Source organism: Biomphalaria glabrata, chromosome 3 (assembly GCF_947242115.1).
Source record: "Biomphalaria glabrata chromosome 3, xgBioGlab47.1, whole genome shotgun sequence".
NCBI classification, from domain to species: Eukaryota; Metazoa; Mollusca; class Gastropoda; family Planorbidae; genus Biomphalaria; species Biomphalaria glabrata.
This window is the reverse complement of record NC_074713.1, coordinates 38,485,997-38,506,173: the sequence shown is the minus strand read 5'-3', so window position 1 is coordinate 38,506,173 and position 20,177 is coordinate 38,485,997. Positions and strand designations below refer to the sequence as shown.

At 32.8% G+C, this 20,177-nt stretch overlaps 1 protein-coding gene and 1 long non-coding RNA gene across 19 annotated transcripts in view; one reads left to right on the top strand and one right to left on the bottom strand.

Annotated features, from left to right (window-relative positions):
- Nucleotides 1–37: 37 nt before the first annotated feature.
- LOC106074180 (protein numb-like) overlaps nt 38–20,177 on the bottom strand; it is a 21,608-nt gene continuing 1,468 nt past the window's right edge. For 5 of the 16 annotated variants that reach the window (XM_056024923.1, XM_056024927.1, XM_056024926.1 and 2 more), the window contains exons 2-12: nt 18,943–19,007; nt 13,408–13,461; nt 11,701–11,860; nt 11,003–11,077; nt 10,581–10,658; nt 10,039–10,179; nt 9,475–9,492; nt 7,836–8,025; nt 5,285–5,506; nt 4,723–4,932; nt 38–3,987 (exon numbers count right to left, since the gene is read on the bottom strand). In XM_056024923.1, the coding sequence (XP_055880898.1) occupies nt 3,446–3,987; nt 4,723–4,932; nt 5,285–5,506; nt 7,836–8,025; nt 9,475–9,492; nt 10,039–10,179; nt 10,581–10,658; nt 11,003–11,077; nt 11,701–11,860; nt 13,408–13,427 (1,656 nt within the window). In that variant the 5' untranslated portion in view covers nt 13,428–13,461; nt 18,943–19,007 and the 3' untranslated portion in view covers nt 38–3,445. Of the gene's footprint in view, nt 3,988–4,722; nt 4,933–5,284; nt 5,507–7,835; nt 8,026–9,474; nt 9,493–10,032; nt 10,180–10,580; nt 10,659–11,002; nt 11,078–11,700; nt 11,861–13,407; nt 14,422–15,498; nt 16,131–18,942; nt 19,156–20,177 lie in introns of those variants that run through there. The other 11 variants (XM_056024931.1, XM_056024932.1, XM_056024934.1 and 8 more) reach the window with 7 other exon arrangements.
- LOC129925312 (uncharacterized) overlaps nt 16,170–20,177 on the top strand; it is a 27,384-nt gene continuing 23,376 nt past the window's right edge. For all 3 annotated transcript variants that reach the window (XR_008777111.1, XR_008777112.1, XR_008777113.1), the window contains exon 1: nt 16,170–16,318. This is a non-coding gene — a long non-coding RNA (uncharacterized LOC129925312). The remainder of the gene's footprint in view (nt 16,319–20,177) is intronic.

Below are 20,177 nucleotides of genomic sequence, written 5' to 3'. Positions count from 1 at the left end.
TTCTTGTAATTGAACTCAACAAAGTCAAAGACAAATAAAGTTTATCAACAAATATAATTCATTCTTAAAGAACATCATTGTAGGGAGGAATTAAAATTCTAATCAAAGAAAGTTCAAGTACATACATAAAGGGGGGCAGGGTAGGCAAAAATTGTATTTACAACAAATGCATAATGTAGACATTGAAGACACACTGACCTGGCCATCAAACACAGAAAGCCTCAATCATCACAATAGAAATGTGTCCAGTGAATAAATGGGAGAGAAAACAAAAAAGTCACTAAAAGATACAGGCACTTCAAACTACCTAGACAACAGTATCATGAAGGACAGACTCAATCCTCCACTAAGCTGTTTCAGGCCTGGTGCACAGAACGACAAGGATATCCCTGTCAACAGAAAGCAACAAAACACAATCCATTACCACTATTTTCTAGATGAGATGGCACTGCATTATCATACATGTTGTTCAGATAACAACTTTTTTTTTTTCAGACACAAGTCAGTTAAAGGAGATAATGAAATATCTAATTTAATTGAATAAGTTTAATTTCTTTTGTTAAAAACAAGTTTGAACAGTAAAAAAAGATTTTTAATATAATGCTATTAATAAATATTGAAGTCTTCTTAACCATACGATTTAAATTCAAATCATTGTATATGGATAGTTGATTACTCAGTACAAAGTTTAGACTAAAAAGAAACAAAAGGTATGTTCTGTTTCCTCACTAAAAAAGTCAGTTCCATCTATGTTGATAGAATTTCTTTTTCTGACTACAGAAAATTAATGAACTAATAACATGCAAGCCATTTTGAATGGTCTCATATTAATGCAGCTGACAGAAAGTACTATTGGTACATCTACACAAGACAAGATGATTAGTGCAACAGGTATTATTCAGGAGACAACTTGAAGACATTTCATCACTGCTACAACTTTAAATTAAGGCATTAAGTTATTTCTAGCATACTAACAATGATCAGTTCAAACAGAAAATGGTAGTCTACTATAGAGGATTTGTTTCTGGTATACTAACAATGTAGACTTCAAATGGTAATCTGCTATAGAAAGATTTATATGAGACATGCTGTACACATTTACACACACCACATTAGTACAAGGTAATCTGAATAGCATAGTATTATATATATATAATTATAGAATATATAGTTTATCACTCAATTTTCTTCCCATGTGAAGTGCTGAGAACTAGTTTTAAACTCTTTCTAACTACAAAGATGACATTTTTCCCTCAGTTGTAGTTCTTATGTTTCAAGTTATTTCAGTTTTGATTTCCATACTTGTCCACCTACTGGTGAGGAGTAATGACACTTTTTCACTAGACTCTTTATGGCACAATCTCATCTAATGTTTGTAATGGTGACATTATTTCATCACCACCAACTTTAAGTGCACATATTTCTCATGATCAAATCTGAAAACAAAGTAAACTTAAACTGGCTAAACAGCTCATCTCTTTTCAAATAGAATGTTCTGGGTTATGTAGCTAGGAGCTCATTAGAAAATCATGTCCTCTTTGCTTTTTATATTTTTCTTATTCTCTAAGAAAAAGAAAAAACAAAAAAAAAGAAACGACACAAAAAAAAATTGAAAACATATTTATATAAATATATATTATAATAGGCAATATTTTTCTCACAACATTTTCTAGTTATATACAAAAGAAGTATATACTAAAGTTGTATAATAGAATACAGCACTGACCAATATACAAGTGCCTAACTTTGTTCTCTAGCAACATTTGATCACTTGTTTCTTTTACGAATCTACTAGCGAGGCTTGCACAGATAAAATGGTTAGAACAAATCAACCTTAAAAACATACATATTCACTACTGGTTCATTTGCCAATACATTTAAAAGTATTGAACACTAAGTGCAGATGTGTCTCTTACATGACTTGTCTTCAAGTCAGTAGCTCTTAATGTCAAATCCATTAAAGCAGCTCTGGCAAGTCTCACACCACTAAAACATTCAGCCAAATAAAGACTCAATATCTATTCATCCATAAAGTGACTGTGTAGGAATGATTTTTTGAACAGAAAGGACAAACGTTCAAGGAAATACAATGTATAACTAATAACTGTCTCAAGAGATTTCATAGCACAATTATCAATGCTGAGAGAAACTTCACCTCAACATATATTATGTCAATGATAAAAATAAACCATGAATGTGATAGTTTTAATATCAAGTGGTTCTAAACTGTTCTACTAAGTGCCTCACAGACATTGACTTCTACCACAAAAGAGAACAAATACAAATGTCAAGACTAACTGGGCTGGTGAAATGCACAGGGTTTTGATAAAAGGGGAACACAAAAAAAACTAGCTCTATCCATTAGTCCCTCAGTCTACTTCTACATAAAAGTGTCTTGTTTAAGTCAAGCACCTTATAGTCCCCCGCCACCCCAATACAATTACTTCAGCCAGCAGACTATAACACTCATTTGTTCTGATAGAAAAATATGATAGACAAGACCACTCCCCTTTTTAAAAAAAAACTAAAATAAAATAATAATAATACCTAAAAAAAAAACAAAAACAATAAGCCTTCATCTCTTCACTTTCTCTTTTACAAACCATCCACTTCCATCTCTTCAATTGTTTACAAAGACAACACAAGAATTTGTCTCTTTACTTTCTCTGTATGTGTACTTCAATTAAAAAAAAACATTATACAAAATAAATATAAAAATGGTTTTAAAAAAGTGCACTTAATCATTTGTTTATTATACAAGACATCAAATAAAACAATGTGAATTGGAACAAAAAATGTATGCTAAAAATGAGTCAATTAAAATGACAATTCTCACAGAATATAACTTCTCCCATGAGTAAAACTAATCAATGAATTCTCCATGCAGTTTTCAGTGGTCAGACCTACAAGTCAACTAAGCTCACATTTTTAGTTGGAAAAAAAAAAAAAAGGTTTGTAAAAAAAAAAACAACTGAAAGACAACTCCTCAATCAGACAGTGCCCATCAACATAATTTCATTTGAATACACATTATGTATTGATACAGGACATACTGACCACAAAGCAATCACCCACTCATAAGATAAGCAGTATCATCAACAAAATTGTTTCACGTATTCAAAAAGTATAATAACCAAACTATGAACAACATCTACAAAGCAGTACACAGCTTTTTCTAGTTCTGTATCTTTCTTGTCAATGTTTACAAAACAAAAGCCTTTTATCTAAAACAAAGTCTCAGCATTCATTTGTTTTGTTTTTTTTAACTAAAAAAATAATCCCATAGTTTTAGATAACTCCTGTTCTTTGTGTAAGTTAACAAAACCTCCTCCACACTGACATTTGAAACTGAAGTGCTGCGTCACGGAAATGATACAAAATGTGTCCAAGGTGAGAGTAAATCAGATGATTACAACTGTAGATTAACATTGTCCTAGTTCTGACACTATAACTTCACTTCAAATTGCTTCACAGATTTGCTCCCCAGTGTGTTAGTGGATGTTGCCGCTGGTTTTCCTAGAGATTTGGCTGCCCAGGCAACATCGAAAGGATCCACTCCTGGGCCAGGGGCAGATGTGAAAGGTGCCGCTGGTGCCGATGTAGGCCACAGGTTAGAGGAACTGGCAGAGGAGGTGGATGATACAGCACCATTTTGGGACTGGTAGGAACTGCTGCTGTCTGGCTTCCTTAGCTGGTAGGTCTGCTGCCAATGCTGGCTGGACATTTCCCCAGTGTCAATGGAATGGCTGCGACCATGGGCAAACGCATGTTGCTGCTGCTGAAGTGTTCCCCCCGACTGTGTCTGCTGAGGGAGTGTCTGATGTGTGCCATTAAATGTTGCTGAGACTGGATATGTTGGTGCAGTGGTGGTAACAAAGGGATTGTTGGTGCTAGACTGGCCAGTTCCAGCAGCCACTGTTGCAATACCCCATGTTGTGGGAGCATACTGAGATGTACTGGTTGCTCCCCATGGATTGATACTCGCATCTGCAAACAAAATTAAATATTAGACATTCAACAAATATTAAATCTTAAGCTGCCAAAAGAATACTAACAAACTTAAAAGGAGTTAAGCTACTTCTAGTTGAAATTGTAAAATTGGTTACTTGATTGTAGATTTGTTGTTGTTGGTAGGTACACCAAGCAGATTAAAGAGAAACCAACTGGTCTGATTAAAATTTTAACTACAGATTCATAGCTTTTAATATCTGTCTGCTCAGGTTTGCTAAAATTCAGTGTACCAATTGAACTGCAAGAAGGTTTTGGCAAACTCCACAAGAAAGATGTCAAAAGAATTACTTGAATTATCTCCTTGTAGTTTATCTGTTTAGGTTTTTGAACAAATATAAGGTAAATTATGCATTTAGTAGAATTATCTAGCTCTGATCTTGATCAAGTCTAGTTTATCTGTTTGGGTTTTTGGCAAAAGGTAAATCGTGCATGTGCTTTAAAGTGACTTCCTGTCTCTAACGATTCACTCTACTTCTACATTTTAATTAAATGAGCATCTCTTGCTTTTAAAGTCTGAATAAGGATCAACTTTCAAATCAAAAGTGAACTGACCAGCAACCAGTAAGAATGGCACCATTAAGCCAATGATTTCCCTGAAATTTGATTTGGCTGGTTTGCATTTATGTACACTTCAACACCTGACAGAATTGTTATTAAGTCTGGGCCTATAGTTTGAATCGATGACTAGACAAAAGTAGTTATAAATCTTACTTTGTGAAGCAGGCAATGTGTGTTGCCGTGTTAGTGGGGCATGATTCTGAAAGTATGTGGGTAAAGATGTTTGATGGGTCAGTGCGACAGGGGCACTTGAGAATGGATCATCCGAAGTGAGTGCTGTCAAGCCTTGAGTCAGTTGCTGGCACATTTGAGCAATAGAATCTTCCTGCTCCTGGGACACTTCTGGGATTGTACCTCCAACAGCTGTTCACAAGTAAATAAATACAAGCATATATTCTACTAATAGGATCATGCAATGAAATCTAATCTAATAATCAGAGTTCTAAAATAGGGATTTTCTATGATTTGGAATGTATATAATGGTCTTAGTTGAACTATGAAGTGAATGAAAGTGAATCTGAGGGGAAGGAAGGAAGTTAATAAAAAAAAAAAAAAAAAAAGAATTCAATTACAGCTGACATCAAATATACCAGCTAGGAATAATGAGACAAAAGCTATAAATTTGGGTTTAGCAATTAACTAATTTGATACAATGAAAACAGTCAAGTAGAAACTATCTGTATCATGGACTTTATAGGTCAAGTTGAATTCTTACCACCATTGCCATTTTGTGTAGGTGATTCCATGACAGCATTCTGTCTTTGCAAAGTGGAGGGCAGCTCATTCAGCCTCAATGACAGAGTTCTTTTGAATGGTGAAGAGACTTCTTGGAGCTTCTCAAACCCTCTGAATGAGCCCTGGCGTTCCAATAGATTGGGTGTTGCATGTGGTCTCTGAACAGCATATGGGTTGCTGGCTGCTCTCAGTGGAACAGGTTCTGAAATGGAAATATGCAACTGGGTTCACCTAATGTTATAGAATCATTGCAGAGGACACAAAAATATTTTAGATGTAGAATTAAAAACAAAAAGAATTCAGTAAGAATAGTTTTAAGAGAAAAAAAACTTTTTTTCTAAGGATAACGAGAAATAAAAATTAAAGTCATTAAGAAAACATCCTTGACAGAATTAAAAAGATTTTTATGATGTACTTTGTAATATCATGTATGGCAGGTATCAAGAAAGAATTTGTGTAATTATAAGGTCAATTAATTTATAGGGACATTAATTTGTGTTGATTTTCAGGCCTAGTACACCTTCAAAAATCTGTTTCTTAATTACTATCTTTCTTATACTTTAGGATGCTTATAGAAAACATCTAATAGTCAATCTTCTTTATAAACTCCTTTTCATGAAAATAACTAGCTTGACCTAGTATATTAACTCATTGACTGTGCTACTTTTTTAGAAAAACTTTTTTTTTCCCCTAATATGACTAAAACAAAAATGTGTAATTTAAGTACCAATGATGCTATAGTAACAATTTTGGTATCAAATTAAAGGTAAATGAATGGAGAATTTAAAAATTTTAAATATAAGATACAAATTATAATCTAAATAATATGACCTTATAACAACAAAATGGATGCCAGCTTTAGTACTTCTGAGACCTAAATCTAGATTTTCATCTTTGCGTTACTGTTGAAACAGCATATTAGAATACATATAGATTTATCAAAAAGAATAGTGATAAAACAGTCAATAAAAGATGATGAATCACTGATTATATTCTTATTTTTACCCGGCTTTCTAGTTAGCCAAAAAGGGAAAGTTATTGCACTTTTCATGACTTCCAATAGCAAAAGATACCAGCACAAAATCTATCAATCAAATGTACTCAAATATTATGTACATGTGAATCAATGGGATTTAGATCTATATTTCTCTTACTTTTATTCACTTAAGACATATTTGATTCTAATACCACACTAGTGCAAGATATAGGCTAGTGAGAGATCAAAGCATAGATCTTGAAATAGCGAAGGACAATACCATTTCTAATTCAGTTTACCTAAGATCTAGACTTTCATTATTACTGTTCATTTGTGATAAATAATGGATCTACAATAGTTTTATATTTCATATTTGTTTAGCAGTAAACTTTGTGGACTACTTACACGTCAGAGTGCAATATGAACAAATTGAAAGCCTTGGCGATGATGATTTTTACAAATAAACAATACTAAAAACAAATTGTTAAAATAATAGGCAAAAAATGCCTAGCATGGATAATTATTGGATGTAGATCTACCATCTCTGTTGTTTTCATTTATATAAATTAGTCTTAGATGTAGAGATCTAGCTAGATGTAGAGATAAAAGCTTAGATCTAGTCTATCTTGATCTACATTCCAGACCAAGCCTTAGCCACCTTAGGACAATACTAGATCTGGATCTAAATAGTAAAATACTAATAATATCCAAGTCTGTTGCTAAATCTAGACCTACTGTATCTATCTAAATCTTCATTATCACTTATATCACTATTATAAAAAGATTATAAAATTTCTTCTCTAGTAAACATTGTGGGTGTGTCTTGGACTAGCCTAGCCATGACATGGATTTTTGCAGATAAACAATACTAAAAAAAAAATTTTAATGGGCAAAAAATGCCCACAGTGGATGATTATTGGATGAAGATCTACTATTTCTGTTCTTTTTATTTGTTCTAGGCTTAGATCTAGAGATTTATCTATATCTAGAGACAAGAGCTTAGGTCTAGTCAATCTTGATCTACACTTTACACCTACCCTTATGACAATACTAGTTCTGGATCTAAATACTACCTATAAATACAAATCTACTTCATCCTACACTAAATCTAAACCTACAGGAACTAATCTCAATCAAAATTTTCATTATCACTATTTATTTGTGATAAATTATAGAATAATTATAAAGTTTCTTCAGTAGTAAACAGTGTGGGTTTGTCTTGGACTACTGTAGCCATGGCGACATTTTTCACAAATCAACAATCGTAAAAAATTTTTTTAAAAATCTAATAAATGTTTAAATAAGGCTAATAGCTTGTTATTGCTATGTAAACATATGATGAAGAACTCTTTTATAGAGAGAAAATAGTTAAAGTATTCTTAGTTAAAAATTTAGATTAAAAAATGCAATGAAACTAAGGTAGGGTACAAGCGTCTTTCCCAGAGACGTTCCGCGCTTTTAGGGGTAGTCAGAGCGTCCCTGGGAAAGACGCCCCGCAGCCATTGAGTGAAAGCAGAAGACCTAATCAGTGAGAACCTCTGTAGAACCTACCTACCTGCAAGAATAGCACTCTGTGGGTCAACTATTCTTTCAGTAAGAGTTGTCTGACGGAAGGATCCAGTTCTCTCAAAGCAAGTCCTGGACTGGTTGTAGGTCACTGTAACCCCTGTCTCTTTGTCACGCTTCTGTTTCTTTTCCAGGCAAATAGCAAAGGCACAGCCTACCGCATGGCTCAACCTCTCTCCCTGAGTATATCAAAAGATCTAGATTATCACAAGCTCAGTCAAAGTCTTAGAAATAAGACAACCCCTAATGATCACTACGAACCTCTTTTTTCTTCCCTACTACTATTGGGTGTCATATTTAGCATATATTGAAGTGAAGGTTACGAGAAGGACAGCTCTAAGTACAACACCAATACATAATAAATAGCATGCACTTCGAAACATGTCAGCTACTTGTTGATTCAAACATACTCTAGGGACTTTTGTTTTCTACTTAGTTGACACATTTTACAAGCTTGACATAAAACCATGAGGAAAGTTATTAAAATGATATTGTATGTAACTTTTTGTTTTCTGTTTTTTTTTAACCAAAAGTATAAAGTTTACAATTAGTAGATGCTGGTATTAGTAGAATCATTTTCATGCTAGGCTATAAAAGCTAAAAAAAATTAATAATTCTGGCCGTCATTAGAAGAGTTGATTACTTTCATTTAATTACATTGATAAGGATGAACTAATGTGTTCATTAAGTTTGCTAATAAAGATGTTGATGGTAGACAAAGTGACTAAACAGTGTCACAATGAAACAGAGTCAATATCAATGTATACAAACACAAGAACAATAGTAATTACTATTAATAATATCCTTAGATTACAATATTTTTACAAGTTATACACACTTACTTCAATTCCTTATATACATTTTTAATAGACGATGAAATTGTACATTTCAATGTTTCAATAAAACACTTATTACTTGGTAATTTAAACTTAAAAAAAACAAAAAACTTTAAATGTTTGCTCATTAGCTCAGTATGAGATGTTGATCAGTTTCTATGAATGGTTAATAATCCTTTTTTTTTAATTAGCAGTGGTATAGTTTTATATATACAATGAAATAAAATAAGATGACAAAGTGATATTGTTTAAACTGCAGGTCCATTATGTTACAAACACCTAAATAGCATTCACAACAGTGACCTAGAATTAACCAATATTTCCACCATTTTATCTCATTAACAGTTTTTGCTGAGAAAAATAAGAATCTTTACCATCTCTTTTGTATTCTAATAGGAGTTTAAGAAATTCTACATCACATTTTATTTGAATAGCACCCACTACTAATTTTCAGCTTATTTTTAAATATGGTTTAAATGTATGCACATACAATATGCATATGTAATTTAAAAAATAAATGGGTAAAATTGTTAAAGAAATCAATGCAAATAGTTCAAATACAGATGATGGAAACATTGGATTTCAAAATAATTGTTAGTTTTTTTAAACTCTAAATGTGTCAGACACAGACATCACAACAGCTGCTTTTCCATTCTGTGGCCATTAAGAAACAGAGGAAATATCAAAACTATCATTAGTATTAATCTTCAAAGAAAAATAGAAAAGTCTTAAAGTTAGTTTTAAACCAATGAGCAAAGCACAACAAGAAGATATGAGTGAATCTAAAGTAACCATGCAAGTCTCATTCATCTGCAGCAGAAAGAAATAAACAACAAGAGTTTAGAAAGGAACATCAGTAGTCTAGATATTGTGGTTGTTTTATTTTACATAACACCATAGAGTCTCCCTCAAAATAAAATAACTCCTACATTGCAGGGCATCAACAGTGTATACATACTATGACAGCCCACTGCCACCACTTTTACTTTCAGCATTGTACATTACTATATTCAATATTTTGTAACCCAAATGCACCTGACCCAACCGACTATAATAAATCATTGTTAATTAAAGAAAAGAACAAAAAAAATGGAAAAAAAAACTATTCAGCAAATCAATTTAAAAAGAAACTGAGCCAAACAGAAAAAAAAATAATTTCTACATCATGCTGAATTATTAACTTCTTACCAAAGTATCAGCTGAATGTTAAACACATGAGAGGCACACACAAACACACACTGCTACAGAGATAGCTTTAAGTAAAATGACTGGACTTGGGCCATGAGGGTAAGGAGTACACCCACTTCCACAGTATGTCACATCTAGAAAAATTGATAAAATAATACTGACACTTACGGATTCTTTCACAGCCAGGAAGCCATGACACATCCACCTTCTCGTTGTTCCATCTCTACAGATGTAGGCGAAGCCTTTCTCATGGTTTCGGTCTGGTGCACAGAAGGAGACTTTCTCAATGGTCTGGTCCACAATCATGCTCTGAGTAAGAATTAGAGAATTCTAGAAATGTCTTTTACATATCACAATGGTGACAGAAATAACAAGTATTAGGGGAAAGTCATAAAGTGATATAAGTAGCAATACTATAATGCATAAAGAGATGAATGTATAGAAAGTATATCTTACAGAGGTATATCATACAGAGATGAAAGTATTATAAGGAAATGAAATTAACTTTATTGGGTGGAAAATATTTTTTTAAATATAAGAAAAAAAAAAGGTAATAATACCAAGTTAAGGAAAACCAAAGAGCAATGCTCTTGATAACAATGTTCAGTGTTAGAAATAATATCTGAGCAAAAGAATACAATCCCAAGGAAATGTTTTTAAGTGGACAAATATGTCTTTCAAAGAGTAGCTAATAAAACAAACTCTCTCACCTTGCTAATTTCATCTACCACTCTCAGGGCATCACCTGACACATATAATACAGCTCTCTGATACTTTCCCTTACACTGCTGACAAAAATACAAAAGTCATAACAAGTCTATCACTACTCAGTGACATATAACAGTTCCTAAAAAGTCAAGTAACAATATAATTATTGTTCAAAAGTTTTTTTGCTAAAGTGAATAACAATTACAACAATTATAATGTCAATAGTTAAATTTATAAGTTCTAATTAATTTATACAATTATGTTACAAAAGACATTTGAATTTCCTTTTTTTTTAAATTTCAAATTCAAAACCAACAAGAAAAAAAATAAATATATACCAGCATGTATCAAAATTGTCTTTTTTTTAAATAAATAGATCAAAGGTTTAATAATTAGGCAAAAACAAAACTTGAACTGAACTTACTGATTTCAAAGCTTTAACAGCTTCTTCACATATATGCATTCCTCTGGAATCAAAGACTTCTATGTAGCCTAAGTACTAACCAAACAACAAGCAAAAGAGAGTTACTTCAGTTTTGTTTGTTTCCTCTCATACTCACAAACATACATGATTATTGATTATAAAACAAGCCCATCAAAATAGTTTAAGCTCAAAATGTGTGAGAAAAATTGCATAGAGTTAAAATATTTATTATTAAACTGTCAATCAATCAAAAAAACTCCCTGTTCAGTATAAGGTCTGAATTAAGTAATTAGATTCACTTGACAAACCTCCCTGTTATATATAGTTAATGCATATTTATAGATTTGAGTTTAAATACAAAAGAGTTTAGAAAAGTGGGATACAGAATGTATTTGAAAAGAACTGGAGATGCATCGAGTAGTTTGCTTTAGATGCATTTCTTGGATGTAAATTAGCATGAACATTTGCAAGTCCTGTATATATTCATTATGCATTATCCAAGTCCTATATATATATATATATATATTAATTATGCATCATCTCCCATCAAATTATTACTTTTTTTTATTAATCAGTGATCAACAATTCTGAGAATGCCCCAGTGCAATTTAAGAATGAACTTTATCTATACAAAATAATAGAATTAAAACAAATAATCTTGTCTGGTAAAAATATCAGAATTAATTCTAAAAACTTACCCGAACTTGGAAGCTACAGGTTCCTTCTCGAACTTTCTTTTCATCTTCCTGCCACTGATGAGGCTTAGAGCATTCTGGAACATGGTCTTTTTTCTTCCGAAAGCTAAGCCTTCGTCTGAGGCTTTGCATTATATTTCTGTAGCGTCCAAATCTCTTACTCCTGTTAATGACAATATTAGGAATACGTACATGTTCTGAAGAATTTTGAAGCATAATACAATTTTAGTAATAAGCACTCTAAATTTTGAAATAAAATAAGGCCAAAATTTAAAAAACATTTAAATATTTTTAAAATGTAAAAAAAAAATTGCAATTAAAAAAAAAATTTCAAGTAATATTTTACATATTTAAAAAAAAAATATTTTAAGTGTCAAAAGCCATAAAAGATTCTATCACCTATCCACACTAAGTGGATAGAATGTAGAATAAGTGATCCACTTGAGAGAATTGCCAGAATGTTGCCCAGTGCAATTAACAGTGGTCATCATTAAGTGTGTATTACACTTAGAGACACTCATGATGAATGATACTGAATTGAGTCATTGAGACACCATGCACTGCAAACAATACCCAGACTTCTATGTTGTTTTTGTTGTTAAAAGTATTGATTTACTTGATCACAGACTTTCTGACAGCCTTCCAAGAACACCCAGCCAGAAAATGTAGAGATGTAAACACTAACAAATTTGCTATATATATATATGTATGTATGTATGTATGTATGTATGTATGTATGTATGTATGTATGTGTATGTGTATGTGTATGTGTGTGTGTGTGTGTGTGTGTGTGTGTGCGTGGTGTGCGTGTGTGTGTGTGTGTGTGCGTACAACAGATCATAAAACAAAGCAGTTTCATTAAGAGTACTTTGATGTAATCAATAGTTAACAATTTCAAACATTACAGACACCAACAGAATAACTAATTAATGTTAAATACATTTCCAACAATGACCACCATCATAATTGAATGACTGTGATTGTGTCATGTCACTGCCTCCTTTCTCCCAATGATGACTCCCTGAATGAAGATAAACTAGCTAACAGTATACACAAAGTTCAGAGGTGTGACATAAACAAGTTGTAAAACAAAAACTGTTCAAGACAGGTTTTTGTTTTAAATTGGTAACATAAATATGATGAATATTAGGTTTGAAAAAGTATATTGAACAACAATTGAAAAAGTAATGGCATACAATAAATGAGAAAACTAGGTAATGAAAACAAATTGACTAGTCCACACAAAATAATGACAAATAAATTCAAAATGGGATTAGCAATTAACAAGTTATAATAAAACCTTGTATGGCAGAAGCCAAGTTGACTAGAGTTTTGTACACAAAGCATTTCTAAATGTATGCACACATTTTCTGAGTCTCTACAATTTATTTTCATTATTTTTGTTTAATTGCTGTATTGTGATTGAAAAGTATTAGATGACAACAACTTAACATTTGTAAAGACATGGCTAACTGGCAATGTGTGAGAACTAAGAAATGTCATAAGCATTCACTGAGATATATATATATATCCACATATTATATAAGGCCAATTACTATGGATGCATCTAGCAGCCAGCACAGGCCCTAAGTAATATGGCCCTAAGTAATATGAAGCCTAAATCAACAAAATGCATCAAAAACTCTGTTTATCTGTATGTTAGTGTTTCTAATAATGTGAATACTGTAATGAACAGATGGCACTACTCACCCTGACTCTGACCTCTCCATCGTTGGAAATTTATTTCTTTTCAGTTTCAGCACACTACAAAGTTACAAAAATCCTTCATTAGGAACACATTATATCAACACACATTTCAAAAACATTCATCTGACCAAAAGTCATCAGTTGATGGTGCGTCCTGTACCACACTTCAAGTGTTTGTATACTTGACAATGTTGTCTTTTAGCATTAAAGAACATGTTTGGTTTCAATAAACAGAACACTGGTCTTACTAACAAGACATCAAGTGTTGTTCTAACAACAGAGTAGTGAAAACACTCCCAGAAGAAAAAGGTTTGAACAAGTAATAATTAGCTGCTAACATTCAGAGGTCTCTAATTCTTTCTACGTCTGTCTGAACTGACTAAAGCAGGACAACAGTTGCGGTCTTGTCTAAACAAACTGATACGTGGGAGGGGGGAGGGGCTATTTAGAGTATGTAGGTAGGTCTTGTAAACCTGCACCACTAAGCCCTACTTGGGTCTTGATTCAAACGTAACCTATTTACTAGTCTGGCTGCACAGTACGTTTTGCATATGAATCGACTGTCTCCTGCTACATCAACCGTGACCGCGGATGCCTGTCTCGTGCGTTGACACTAAACGTAAACAAAATGGAGGAGGGGAGGGGAGAGCGCGACAGTCAACTAGCGATGGAAACAAGTTCGGATAAAGATCAAGTTGTAAACGCTACTAGATCTAGATGTGATTACTACATAGTTGAAAATGGGTCAAAGCCCAAGAAAAGAACTACAAAGAGGGGTACACTCACGACCTGTAGGCCAGCGAGCGAAAGCAGAACACGCTAAACAAGTCATAGACCTTAACACTAATGTGTGTCTTCTCAGTGTCTGGTCAAACTGTTGCTATAGCGCTATGGCAAGCGAGCAGAAACAGCAGGCTCAAGTCATAGATCTCAACCCTGACTTATGTGTGTCTTTTCAACGTCTGGTCAAACTGTTACTAAAGCTTGGACAACACTCGAAACACAGTTCGAGTCATGTCAATACTCACGGCTAACGAGACTAAATACATCCAGAAGGCAAACAAAAAACATTTGTCGCTTATGTCTACGTGGTAGGTTTTAGTCCGTATCGTTGCTCAACTTACAGCCCATCTCCTGGATACTAGTGCCAAACGTTTGGCCAGGTCTGGAGAAGGAAATGTCAAATGATGACGGTGCCCTAGGAAATGAAGTCATTAGAGACACGGTAAAGGGGGAGTAGTGACTAAAGTCGATGGGCGAACTACCAAAACCACTAATCAAAACTTGTGTTGACCAGCTGCCCGTGCAAACATCTGGACAAGCGTAGTCCATTCAAAGTCCTACTCTAGCGCACACAGACTCCACTAAATGTAGGTCCGGAAAGAAATGAAAGCACTGAGTCTACCTTTGAACAAACTCACTACGAACATTCAAACTCAAACACCATCTTCAGGCCATTGAAATTACAAACAGCATAAACCAGTAGAGGACTAGACGTAGGGACAGTTTCAACTGTTTTGTACAGTGAGGAGGATAAGTTCATCCTTGTGTTTGTGAAGTTCAAGGTACTTCAACTCTTCGAGTGGGGGGGGGGGAGACGTGAGTAAAAAAAAAGACTTAGCTCCCTCCAACTTCTCATCTAGTTATCAAATCTGAATGCATGGGACATTCTTTACACAAGACTCTAGACCAGTGTTTCCCAAACTGTGCTCCGCCACGAGGCCTAAATAGGTGTGTCCACGAACTACGGGAAGAATCATTAATGAGTACGCCACCACGGGAAGTAATCTCTAACAACAAAAAATAATCTAGGTGTATTGTTAAATACTCAGAATGTGCGAAGTGTTCCGTTAAGGATCTAGATCATTCAATAACTTGAACTTATTGAGGTAAGTAATTGGATAAGGACCTTTTACGATAGTCCAATTATTTAAAGAAAAAAAAAAGATATTTATTAGACTTATTATCTACATTGAGATCTATCCCGCAGTGACCTTGACATGTGTCTACATTACTCTACAAGCAACCACAATAACAGATCTATTCAAGCAGGCTACATTTCATTAAGAAATATTCCGAAAAACAAATCATTACATCCATATTCCGAAAGTCTAGTCCATTATCAAGCAACGTGCTTCTAATTGTAGATGAAAATAAAAACTCCACTAATATAAAATAACACTTTGTTGATAAACACAGAAGTGAAACTCCTTCCAGTACTGCACTGTATGAGACCATGTGCTGGCGGTGTCCCAGTCACACACTAAGGCAAGACTTTTAACCTCTACACTCTAACAGATTTCTTTTTGCTGCCATTTCAGATTGGCCACAGCGGTGAGGGAGTGAGAGGGGAAACCCTATGAGACTACTAGTAGAGGGTTAGCCACTTGACCCCTCCTACCTACCACAATAGCCCAGGTACTCCCACACTACGCCAGCACTGGCTACACGGACACGCCTATTTCAAAGCATACGGCCGTTCCAGTGGTGGACAGTTCTCGACCAGTTTCAAACACCAGGCCAAGACGAGAAAGGACACGAGATAAAGCCATTTGAGATTAAAAACATCTAATGATATCGGCTATCCCCGGTCTCAGCTTACAAGGCACCGAAACACAAGAAAGGCACAAGATAAGCCTTTATCAGGACAGGGTCTGTTCTTTGTGTGACGGAGACACCAAGTATGTGAAGGAATGTAGCACACACTTGGCGCGGTGACCTCACATTCACCTAGTACACAGAAAGGTTCATACTTGTGGCTGCTTTTTAACATGTTTTCTTTGTGTGTGTGTGTGTCGCATCTAGATCTAGAATCAAATGAGCATAAGCTAACCTTCCTGGTGTGATACACTAGTTACCGGTACACCCAAAAACAAAGGCTAGAAAAGGATCTATCTAGTTCTAGTTTTGTTTGGTAAGATTACACAAAAAATGACTTACGTCTAGATTTTCGTATAACTTTATTTTTGTGCTAGAATTATGTGGGTGTTTCTGTTGTTTTTAACTGTAAATCTGTTACATAACGCTGGCAGCAATTATTGTTAACAATGACAAAGTATCAATTAATAAATAGAGCTGAAATCAAATATTAAAACTACCCTATTCAAAGTAAAGTACATTAAACACATTAAAAAAATAATCTTCTAGGATTACAAGATGATATATAAAAATGCATGCAATATACTAATAGATCTAGATCTCTATTTATTGTATATTACAATATGTGTTCATATATATATATATATATTATATTATAAATATAATTTTATAAATATAGTACCCATATAAAATATGGCCATTTTCTGAAAGTTCAATAAATCTATTCCACACCCATCATTTAATGTTTCATTTAATCAACACATAAGCCTGACAAATATATATATATTTGGTTTAAAAATTTTCCAATATAAAATGTGAAATCATTTTGTAGAACTCAACAACCCTTTAACCCAATAGTTTCATTTAAAAAAAAACTATTTTAATACAAATGTTTTTTTGCAGTGAAGTGTGACAGAATAAGATACAAAGTCACATCCTATTTAAAACATAGCTTCTAAATGATTCTAACATAATGTCTTAGAAGCATTAGCGTTTATGTCAATTAAAAAAAAAAAGTTTACTAACAGTTTAATGAAATAAGAAGCTAAACACAATTTGACTGTAAAAATGTAGATCTATCAGTAGTTGATTAACTATCATTAGTTGATTCTAGCTAACTATTCGTAATAGTTATTGTTTTCTAAATCACTGTGCTGGAATATTTGATAAGACAAAAAAAAACTTTATCTGAAACCATTAGATGACCAGGAAACAGGAGCGGGTGGTGTCTGATAATTGTTAATAATGGCTGAACTAGAGCACTGGTTATCTTACACACCAGATCTCTCCTGTAGGATTGACATGCACCTCATAACAAGTGATAATGCAAGGCTAAAAATTGATTTGTGAAATACTATATCTTCCACAGTCACATTTGGCCCGATGTGTTAGAAGCTTTGAGAGATAAAATTGAAACATAATGTAATGCGTCATGGCTTTAAATATAAATAAAGTTTACACACACACACACAATTAAAGTTTCAATAAAAATTAGCTCTTCATTTTACGAATTACATAAACAACAACACACAAAATCATTAATATAATATTTGGTTGAGATGCTGCAGTCTTAAAGCAAATGGATTAGAGTCAAAACACAATTAGAAAGAAATACTTCAAGAATTTAAAGCCTAAACCAATCAACCTGTTCTAACAGCAAAAATAATAGGCAGACACTGCCACCCTTACAGAACAATACAATACTTCAGGGTCAAAGTTTGAAGGTTAGGGTTCAAATAGCAAATTCCCTGTCTAAACTTTTAAAAGAAATTGGTTAAAATATTGTGTTAGGCGTAATATGATAAAAAGACAGTCGTAGTCTTGAATGCCTTTAATTAGAGTAAAAATTTAAGATTTTTTAAAAAATTATTTTATACATATATATATATGGGGGTTAACCCAATTTTAATAAGTTCTTCAATAGCACATTGTAGATCTCAAACTCAAAAATGTTGAATAAAATAAAGCTGACAAATAACAATACTGAAATAGTTTTACATTTGAGTAAGCATGTATAGGCTAAATGTTACAAAAATATGAATGAATATTAACAATAAATGTATGTTATGTTATACATGTAGATATATAGGCTAATGACATACCAATAACAGTGAATTAAATGTGTTACTGTTAGTCTCAGATATATAGAGAGATACAAGTAATTCAGCTTAAACTTGTCTAGTTAACAATCAGAACATTAGAATACACATTGTAATATTTTGTTATTTCAAATTACTGTTAAGATACATTACAATCTAAAAAAAAAAAAGAATAACTAGAGCAGTTCAGCAGGAATATGATACATATCACAAATACATTGTGCATTATTGTTTATGATATAACTGACTAAATATCTTCTATCTGATTTTAAAATATTCTTTGATAACTGTCCTTAAAGATGTGAACAAACAAGCAACAATCTCATTAAAATATAGCATCAATTTAAAGAACATCTTTTGATTCAGAACCCATTTAGTTAATGAAGTTGCAAATAATAAAACTAGTATACAAGAGTGATTTATTATAACCCACATTTCATAAACACTGACTAGTGGAATAGTTAGGTGTTGTTTTTCCCAATAATTACACACTATTTACTATAATTTAAGCTTTCAAAATACTACTCTATAAAAAGATGTGTTGTTTTTTTTTTATCTTATTATGAAGCTAAGTAGTAGATCTAATATTAAATTACCATTACTCTTCTACCACATATAACCTACAAAATCTTATTTGGGATAAGAAGAATTAGATCTATTAGTCTAGAATGAGAATAGTTACTAGATCTAGTATGATAAAGTGTAGATTGTTAAGTGCTTTACTCTGACAAAGAATAGAATGAATTCTTTATTATTATAACTTAATACAAGACTAGCTAAGAATACATTAAGTTTAAAGTTAATAAGTTATTAATATTAGCTAATCTACTTTTGACTTTACCTTTGTTTTGGGGCCTCCTTTTAAATCCTTTTAAGTTTTATCCTCTGTCAAACTAAATCCTTGCCCTTTGAAATGAAAGAATCTCTTACTTTTCCAAAGTCATGAATTTAGCCTACACTGTGACTAATGTTTTTATTATAACACCTTAACTAGTTCCAGATTTATTCTATTCCTAAATGTTCATGTCTATCTATCCTACATTCATCTATAAATCTAAAATGTAGTATAGTTTACTGTATTATTATTATTATACAGATACATGTGGGTGATGGACACACTAACTTTAACACAGTTCAAACTGTGACACAACACAGCGCAGTGACATTAGCTTTAGGAGTACTACTTACTACTAGGATAGCTTTAGATCTGGGACTGGATCTAGAAGATCTATAAAATCTAGATACATATACTACATTAGAATATATATCTATCTTAGAGTTAGGACTAGAATTAGACTATCTTAGAATTAGATCTAGAAATCTAGACTGTCTCTAGATCTACTGATTAACTGATTCTACTTTAATCTAGATCTATCTTATGAAGATGATATATACCTAGACTAGATTCTGCTCTAGTTTATCTAGACTAGAATAGTAGATCTAAGTCAATCTAGATCTAATCTTAAGTGTAAGTACTATTAGTCATTCTACTATGTCTCTAGATCTGTGTAGACTATATTCTAAGACCAGATATAACTAGATTTTACTAGATCTAGTACAAATGTAGTACTCTATTTAATTTAAAATATTCTAGACTCTACTGTAGTATATCTACTTATAGATCTAGAGTCTAGTTACTAGATTCTAAAAAGTCTAGTAGATTAGACATTATGAATACTTAGTAGCCATAAGTATCAGATCTAGATCTAAATCTAGTAAAATCTCAATAAATAATCTAGATTTTTATTTCAATGATTGAGACAAGATCTCTAGAGATCAGATGTAAGTCTGACTAGATCTAGATCTAAGAGTACTAAGACTAGTAAGACTTTCACTACTATAGAAGCTACAACAAAATATTGACTAATCATTAGTCTAATCTAGATAGGATAGAATAGATGTACAGATCTTTTATTCTTTTTCTAATTCTTTTTATACTATATTGTACTAAGGTTTATCGCCTAGTCTATATTTATCTCTCTATATCTGGACACTAGACCTAGAATAGAATCTACTCTAGACCAAATCTTGATATCTAGGTCTATGACTAGTGACTTGTCTAGTACTCTATGAATA